Source organism: Sipha flava, unplaced genomic scaffold, assembly GCF_003268045.1.
Source record: "Sipha flava isolate LNK unplaced genomic scaffold, YSA_version1 176_pilon_pilon, whole genome shotgun sequence".
Taxonomy (NCBI): Eukaryota; Metazoa; Arthropoda; class Insecta; order Hemiptera; family Aphididae; genus Sipha; species Sipha flava.
This window is the reverse complement of record NW_020272062.1, coordinates 233,234-243,276: the sequence shown is the minus strand read 5'-3', so window position 1 is coordinate 243,276 and position 10,043 is coordinate 233,234. Positions and strand designations below refer to the sequence as shown.

The window sequence follows — 10,043 nt, the reverse complement described above, 5'->3', positions numbered from 1 at the left end:
TTTTGGGACATTTTTTGCATTTTTTGACGTTTTCAATGCATTTTTTTATATTTTAGTACATTTTTGACCTATTTCTCGTATTATGACAATTTAGGCATTTTAATTTTTAAGCTATAAAATATATTTGGAGGGCCGCAGCAAAAAGTTCCGAGGGCCGCGTGTTGCCGGTGCCTGGCGTAGCGCACAAATGTATAAAGTGACATTTTTGTAATTATTCAAGAGAACAATTTTTAAGTTTGAGCTGTTATAACAATTTAAAAATATAACGAATTGTAATAAACTTTTTGCTATATTTTCCTTAACATGTAATGAGTAATGACGATTAAAAAACCTGTAATTACCATATTTGTATTTTTAAAAAAAATTAAAAAACAAACAATTATTGTACTTAACACATTTCTTACACATAAAAAGTAATCCTTAAATTTCAATAAAGAATAAAAATTACTTGAATAATGTTATAATTTCGTTCGTGCATAATGTGCAGAATCTTAAAATTAATTTGAATATGCATTTTACTCATTTTTCAAAAAAATGTTACTTATCACACTTGTGCGCTACGCCGTCAGTATACGTATTCGCATTAAGCACCCCACTTGGAGATTTCAATCTTAACTGCGCGGGCGCGCGCACACACACACACATACACACATATACGTGTGTGAACCAGTGGCGTACCGAATATAGGTCTAAATGAAACCCAGGCATCAAGTTAAAAAGGGGTGGGTGGCTGTTGGATAATAATTTTTAATTCACATAATTATCGTATATATTTAGGTAGAGAAATATTGATTTATGAATTCTGAATAAGATGAATTTAAATATGGGTGGATGGGTGGTAATCTAGACTTTGTAATTGGCATCAAAATATTTTTTATCTCGGCACGCCACTGGTGTGAACCTCTTTTACTCTGCAGTAGTCTACAGCAGAGGCGTAGCCAAGGGGGGGGGATTGTATCTTGACTATTTAATAGAATCAATGTATGCTCGTTTTAATCAAAGGCTTATTGATGTTATGCCACTTGAAGGACTTATTCCGGTCAATTTAAATATGTATGACGATAAAAATATTATAAAAGCTGCTAAAATATATGTCCAAGATCTCCATGATGATACCTCATCTACAATCAGAGCTGACCTGTTCATATGGAGGCAACAATGGAGTCAAAATACTATTCCAAAACCGAATTCTGCTCTTGATTCACTCTATCATCGCATCAATCTTCGACCTAACATTAAAATACTTTTACAATTATTCGCCAGTTACCTCTTTTACTCCGGAAAGAACGTTTTCAGCACTTAATTACTTATAAAAATTTTTAAGAAGCACCATGTCGGAAAACAGACTGAATGGGTTAGCTATGGCTAATATAAATAAAAAAGAGCAATTCGATGAAAGTGAAATAATAACTGAATTTGCCAGAAATTCGTCTAAGAGGATGCAGCTGTCAGAGTGGAGCAAATGACTGAACACTGAAACCAAAATTATTATTAATATTATATATTAATAAATATTTTTAAAACTATACTAAAATGCTTGAATTACGTTTAGAAACTTGGTGGTAAATGGTGGGGAGGGGGAGTTAAGGATGAATTCTCATATCCTCTCTTACTTTACTTATCCAAAAAAGTGGTTAGCCCCCCCCCTTTTAAAATCCTGGCTACGCCACTGGTCTACAGTGCTTGATGTTTGTTACCGAAAAACATCTTAAATCTTAAGATAATTGTACAAGTTTGAATTCCGCATACGGCAAACAAATTCGAAATAACATAGCATACAAATGGGCACGTGTCTGCTCGTTAATATATCAACCGACAGTATCGAGTCCTTAATAACGTAATATTATGGTTCGCAGGGGCGTATTTTAGAGAGGGAGAAGGGGCGATCGCCCCCCTGAATCCGTATTTAAGGAGTTGATTATATGTGAGATACACATTTCAAATTTTTTTTAATGTGGATCATTTTATAATGAAATTAAATTACGCATATGAATACTGAATTGGGCTTTTTGTCAGGTCCATACTTAATAAAATATCGAATAAAACACAAGCGTAACTTTCAAAACACAGACAGGTGTTATAAAGAACTACACAAAAGTCCATTCTAAGTAGATCTCGGTATGCCGCAGCATTAAATTAAAAAAAGAAAAACCACATATATTAAGGATTCACCTGATTTAAATAATACCAACAATTTTACTTGTAAATTTTGAGCCTGAATTAAAGAAAAAATTTGAGTAAACCCCCCCCCTCCTCACCCAGAAGTAAGTCTAAATACGCCCCTAGGTCGAATGCACGTAGCCGCTGCCAATATTAACTATACTATACCGCTGAACTATCAAGGGCGTATTTAAGGGGAGACGAAGAGGGCATTCCCCCCCACTCGTAATTTTTTTGAATATAATACATTGATTTATTTAAAAAATATAATGTATAAATAATTAAGAATATAAATTACTAGTTTATCAATATAATATGTCATCATTATAAAAGAAACAAGAGGTGTAGGTAATGAACTGTAAATTATTTTTAAGTTTGTATTGAAGAAAAATTAGTTTTGCTCCCCCCAAGGCCTCAACCCAAATACGCCCTTGATCTGTGTGACTATACTCTTCGACGACTGGACCTATTCTTGTTTTTATTATAATTAAAACATAAAGTTTTTGTACACTTATAGTGTTTTCAGTGCCGTACAAGTCTAAATCAAATGGTGTAGCAACAGTATTTTTTTTTGGATCTATTCATCCACATTACCTATATTAAATTGTCTTTCAGGTATCCGCATAGTGGTGAACTACTAGTTAAATACTTCTATTTCAACTACAAAAAGCAATATTTTCAGAAGTTAAGTCATTAACATACATTAACATACGTACATTAGGTAATAGAAATTGTTAATTACCTACTTATCAATATAAGTCATTTAAAAAGAGAAAAACAATTTTGAAAAATATAAGGTCTTTTCCTAATTTTCGTATTCATTTAAAATTAACGATTTTAATGATATTATTGTTAGTTGACTTTATTCATAATAGTTCAACTTTATTGTTTCTCGTTCTTTTACTAATAATAGGTTTAGTAAAAATATTAAGTATTCATACAATTTGAATAGTATATATATATATATATATATATATATACATATACATATATTTTTAATATTATAAATTCAAATTAAAACAAAAACAAATAAAACATATTCTATAATACAAAATATTAATATTTTTCAAAAATGATATATTTTTACATTTAACAGATAACAATAAATCTTAACAGACTAGCAATTTAAATTTTGGTTTTAGGTACGTAATGTATATAAATTGGTTAGAAACTGTCAACTATTCTTTTATTTACAATAAATATGTAACAACAATTATAAAAAAATATAAAAAAAACAATAACTAGGTTGTATGCACAAAATGATAAAAAAAATGGTAATCATATGGCATCAAAATGAACAAGGAAACTTACATATTATGTAACTGGATATTATTATAAGGTAAGTTAACATTTTATCACAATTACTGAGTAACTTTTATGAGATTCATTAAAGGTAATTATAATTAATTTTGGGCATATTAGGTAGTTTTTCTTTGGTAGTTCTAAGTAGTAAAAAGTTGCTTTTTGGAAGTAGTAATTAGTAATTATGTATTAACATGATAGTAAAGTCTTTGATTGATAGTTAAAATAGTTTTAGTCCATACTTTATGCACTATTGAGTTGTTCTTAACTTTTGTTCGCATATCATTGAGTTTTTCAAGTAAAAATACTTGGAAAATTCTTATTAATGATTAGAATTATTTAGTTTTTTCTATAAAATGTTGAAAATTAACTTAACACATTTTAACAAATTTATCTAGTATTTGACAATATAAATATTATCATCTAATATGCCAAGGTTAACATATAGCTGAGGTTTTAAAATGATAATATCTGTTGGTAAAGTATGTATATAAAAATAAAATAATTACTTGAATCAGAAAATATTTGGCCACTTTAAGTTAGAGTAATTTTTAATTACACTATATCTCACATAAATTATGTGATGAGCTCTATTCAGGAAGAAAAAATAATTTTGTTGTAAAGCTTAACAAGTCAGGCAAAGATTAGTAATTAGGAAAACTAAATTAATCTCTCAAGTCTTATTCATCTTGTATCTGAGGTATCCCCAGTGCAAGAAACTGTCATTTTAGCAGCATTCGACGTTGATGTTTACAGTCTTCAATCGCAAACCTAAAAAATTATAATAAAAAAAAAAATGTATCTTTCTTAAAAAATTACAATGATACACAATATAAAATTAATTATTTATGTCAATGATTAATTTATATTTAAATACTTTTAACATATTAAAATTAATGCTTAGATGTGGAGTAGTAAGATAGTGGAGTAACAAAAGAAGATAGAATAAGGAACGGATATGTGAAAGGTAGTATTTGTAGAGCGTCGATAGTGGACAAGATAAGAGAAAATAAACTGATAGGGTCTGGGCATATTTTGAGGATAGGAAACAAAAGCAGTAAGAGTCGTTAATGAACGTTAAAGAAAAAAGAGGAAGAGGAAGACCAAAAATAGATGGTAGGATACGATTGAAAATGATAAGAGAGCTGTTGGTATGTGCTTAGAGGATCTAGAAAATCTAGACGAGTGAACAAAGGTGGCCAACCCCAAATAATTAGCAGAAAGGCGAAGGAGAAGAATAAGAACTATTTTTAACATAAAATTAAAATTTTTTTTTTTAGTAATTTGATTTAAATTATAAATTATTATAGGAGTTAAATTAAATATTATGATAATTGAGATGAAATAACATAGTATACTACAGTAGAGCCTCGATAGTCCGGATCCCCGATAATCCAGCGAACGCGGTAGTTTGGATGACATAATTCCTTTTGTTCGTAAATAGATTTTACGAGAATTCCCAGAACCCAATTAAAATATAAGATATTGTTATCGATAAATACAATTTCGTCATTTTGAATAGCCTTGCCGTGACGCAAAGATTTAGCCAATCTTAAAATCTTACTGATGATTAAATTCTACAAATTGAAGCAAAAGAGGATGATACTGACGTTGAGGATAAAAGTGGCTCAATCAGTACAAGTAAAGTTCTCTTTCAGAAGCTGTGAATGCACTGAATACTGTATTGCAATGGGCAGTAGATGAGAACATGAATAGCACTGATATTTTGTTGGTACGTTGATTAAAAGAACACGCTTTTAAAATTAAAATTATAAGTGTTATTCAGAAAAAAATTACCGACTACTACTGTATACTTAAGTTCTACATATTATTATAACCTTTTTATTTTGTAATTCATTAGTTTAGTTTTAGTTTAAAATATTTATTATTTTTGTAATTTAAAATGCAATAAATATAAAGATGGTGAAAATAAAAATAAAATCTTAGTCATTTGAGTAGGTAATCTTGAAAAACCTCTGTTAATCTGGACGATGCTCGGTCTGAATTAGTCCGGAAAATCAAGTCTCTACTGTATCGATCTATTGTGAGTTGGTTTTGAATTCCAATTACCTACTCAAATCATAGAGGACTAAACATAATATATTTTCAAATATTATTTAAGTTCATAAAATTAATTAATATAACATTATTTATGAAGGAACCTATAATGAAATTCAAGTTACTAAGGTTTAGGCTATTGTAACTTGATTAATATTACTTAAAGTGAAATACATAGGTAAATGCATAACTTAATATTTAAAAACTTAAAATAATAAAATTATACTATAGTGCATAGAAGACCTTAGATAAAAAACAAATAATAACTGGTTAGTTATTTTATTATCAGATGAGAGCTTAAAATATTGGAAAGAATAATAAAATGGGTGTCAATATTCCATTGAAAATGTATAGAAAAAAATATAAATTAACTCAAAACTTATACATCAAACAATGCCATGTTATTATGCATATTACCTATGTATTTTGTGCCTAGTTACAAAGCTTAAGTTTGTATTGCCTTACTTGTACATAAAATATGCATTGGGAGCTGTTGCTAAATGCCAGAGTGAATGTGCATCAAATGTCCAGAGTAGTGGAGGAAAATCTGCTAGTTCTAATAATGAAGCCAAAGTCATGCCAAGTACATAAAATATCAAATATTTACCATGACCCATTCTACGGCGATTTAAAACTGCCCATATTAACATAGCTGTACCAGTCACACCACCTAAATTCATAAATAATATAAAAATATAATTGAAAATATGCAAAATATTATGCATATATATAAGATATTACATACCAACAAGAAGATTTGTAGTCATATTGTACTTATAATCATATTCTGTTGTAAGTAGATACAGTGAATGATAGATAAATGCAAGTGAACAGATCACCATAAATGTATTCTTTACTATTGGATTACTGTACAAAAGAATACGATAGCCTATAGTATAAAATGCAAATAAAACCATAGCATATGCACTAATATAGTCCATTAACTCTGTAAACATAGTATCTCTGCCATGGAATACAGCTGACCAAATCCAACAATTAGCTGATACCTAAAGACAATATAACTACATGAAATCTATGATATAAATAATAATGAAATATATTAGTATGTGATTGAGATCCAACATTATATTACATAATCAATGTTGTATATAAGTGTTAAAGATATTTACAATATAATTTTTATCTATTTTACTTTAACCTATATATTTTTTTAAACAACTGAGAAAATATTAATAAAAAATGAATAAGTTATATAGAAATTTTATATTGATATTTTTAATTAAATAAATTTCTAATTGACCTATACATAGTACTATTTCAAATTAAAGTATACAGATATTTGTGATTTGAGTAAACAAATTAAAAAAATCTAAAAAATATTGATAGGTAAATTTACCAATGTGTATAGAGACCATATGTTACACGATGGTAGTGGGAAACGTATTTGCTCTTTGAAACGATTGAACATGATTAAATTTGATACCAAATTTAATAAAGAGAAAGCCACAGAGGCAGGTTCTTGCAAACCAAGTAGTCTCTTGAACGGCCACTAGATAGAAGAAAAAAAATTTTTTATTTATATTTGATATTTTTAAATCAATTCATTTTTAAAGACCTTTCCATGAAACTGAGGAACTGGCCAATTACGTTCAACCAAACCTTCAACCATCGGCCACATACAATCATACTTGCAGTTTTCCGAACATTTCCATTTAAAAACATCTAGAACTGCAATACAACAGCTTCTCTTATATCTTACACCATCTAAATATCAGTATTGAAATAAATTATTACATTTATTCTAATATTTGTAATCATGTAACAATATTTGAACATATACTACCTTTGTCGCATCGTTTTTCTGTACATTCTAAGACACAATTCCTATAAGATGGAAAACTATCTCCAAGAGAACAATCTCCAAACACATGAGTCAATGACAAAATGATCAACACAAATAAATATTGTGTCATTTTTTAAATGTTTTAATGTCGTCAAGCATTACTGGTTGTGTTTCATGACTTTAAAACACTTAATAATCAAAACAATTATGAAATAAACGTAAAATTAAAAATAGGTAAATAGCAAAGCTAACGAAATAATGGTCTTCACTAATCAAATTAATCCGTTCAAAGGGTTAAATTTAATAGTCTAATATACATCAAATATTTACAATAACATTGCAGTACAACAGATTACATTGAATGTATTTAATGATAATACTCACACAAATTTGATAATAAAAAAATAAGAATGTATTATGAACTAGATGGCACTTCAGCAGATCGACTTGTTACGAGTTATTTTTGTGAAAAGTAAAATATATAATACAAGAATAAACATAATTGTTAACATTTTAAACTTATTAGCTATTACTTTTTGCAAAGTTTGTTGATTCCATTCTCAGGGTTTTTGCAATGTGCACGTTAATATTGATTGATTTTTTAAGTATATTTTGAAATACCAACAATAATTATTAGCTGCTACAACTAGAAAAATTACAAATGTTAGTGTATATATAAAATGGACAGAACAGTTGTGGAGTAAGTGTGTGTATGTCATATCTACTAGTTAATTCATTGGTTAAATTTTGCATCTTATAAACTACGTAGGTGGCCGTTTAAAATTAATCTTTGCTATGGTTTGAATTGGTATTTAATATGGTACCCAGCAGCATGAGTATAAGACTTCGGGCCCAATTTAAATAAATTAAAAGGCATATTTTCAATTCGGCTTAAATGTAAAAGATTAAAACTAGATGTATGTGCAATAACGTATTTTATTATTCTGTTGCATGCATTCAATTCAACAGTTCATATGAGGATATTTGTTAGGATAATTCCAATAAAAGTACTCAAACATAGTTAAACTGTTTATTGAAATATTTTTAAGTACAAGTATTTAATTAAATTGACAACTAAACTGGCAAGAAGATGATTGCTATAGTCGGACTAAAACACGTCTGATTATTGGTCTATTCCCAAACCCCTTATATACTCAGGTCTCTTGGAAATTGGTCGCGCAGCACTATGGAAAAAGGTTATTCCCAATTATTGTTACTACCCTGAGGTGCTAACACTCGGGTTTCGTGGAATCAGTCGTGCATGTCTATGGAATAAGTTATTTCCAATTATTGTTAAAAATAATTGCTAGATTGTTATTTTAATGGTTGACCTCGATAATATTACCTTTCGCTCAAATTTCATATTTTGTTGTATATTATTATTAATTGCATTTATTATAATTAGGGCCGGGATTTCGATACACTTTGCATTTTTCTCTAAAGCTTTCTGTACGATGCTCGTTTTGTTACAAATATGTTTTAGGTATTTTTAAATTAGAATAAGAAATTTTATTTTGTAGTTTTTGGCATTTCATGACAATTTTTGATTTTAAGGTAATTTCTCTTATTTTTTAGAGCATTTTAGAAGTTTTTAAGTAATTTTTGGTGTTTTTGAATTTAAAATTATAGATTATAGATTTTTCTATCGACGGATTAGTGTTGTTCTGTAAGGTATGCAATGTAAAAGTTGCTGTTGAAAAACGTTTTACCATACAACAACATATATCAAACATATTAATGTAGTACAACCAGTGGCGTAGATACAATTTTTTTCTGAAAGGGGTGTTTAAGAGTAAAGTAGTTTTTAAGTGTTCTTAGTATATCTTAAAACGAGGTCATATGTAATAATATAACATTTAAAATGGTATTATTATTATGTCTATTATGTCCCTTATTTAATGAAAGTTATTTTGTAACTCAATTTTTAATATATACCTAATTATAGCAAAATCAAAATATTTTACTATAATATGTAATTATTAATAAATAATAATCAAATATCATAAAAAAAAATCTGTGGAGGGGTGGACACCCTCCCCATAATTACGTCACTAAGTGCAACGAAGAGAACAAATTGAAGAACAAGAAAAATATATGTACATCTACAAAAACTTATTGGGGAACAACAGGAGCCACGCTCTCGTGATTAATTGTAACAGTATTTTTAAGGACATTAAGATCTCAGCCCTAATTATAATACTTTGAAATGCAGCCTTATAGCTCATATATAGTATGTGTTTGTGTTACCCTCGGGTCTTCATTATTCCTTTCTATATCGTTCACCCGATTTCTACTATTTATGATTTATGTGATTTCCCTATGCAGTAAGAGTCGTAAGGACATACATTTATGTATGTCTATAACAATTCTATTAAATAATGAAATACATGTAGATACAAATTTATTAACAAATAACAAAAGTTAAACTATGATAATTTTTTACCAATGTTTTTTTTATTTATTAAGTATATATGTAATTGTTGATGAAAATGGTTCTTGTATAATATGTAATAGAAGAAGATGTTATTGGTAATTATTTTTTTTAGTTTTCAACATATAAATATTTTTGCTAATGACAAAAAATAGTATTCTGATAAGGCATAACAACCTTAAGGTATAGAACTATTTAGCAGCTTTCCCTATATTCCAGTATTTATGACACAAATGGAAGGTTAGGTTATCTATAAGCACACAGAACTTTGGTAGACATTCTTAGACT

The 10,043-nt window shown here is 28.4% G+C and overlaps 1 protein-coding gene across 1 annotated transcript; it reads right to left on the bottom strand.

Annotated features, from left to right (window-relative positions):
* Window positions 1–3,277: 3,277 nt before the first annotated feature.
* Window positions 3,278–7,663, bottom strand: LOC112680318 (post-GPI attachment to proteins factor 3). Its single transcript, XM_025550369.1, has 6 exons — window positions 7,325–7,663; window positions 7,097–7,245; window positions 6,878–7,030; window positions 6,266–6,527; window positions 5,986–6,190; window positions 3,278–4,233 (listed from the first exon to the last, which is right to left on the bottom strand). Exons 1-6 carry the CDS (start codon window positions 7,452–7,454, stop codon window positions 4,185–4,187), a joined length of 948 nt encoding a protein of 315 aa, XP_025406154.1. The 5' UTR covers window positions 7,455–7,663; the 3' UTR covers window positions 3,278–4,184.
* Window positions 7,664–10,043: the final 2,380 nt, after the last annotated feature.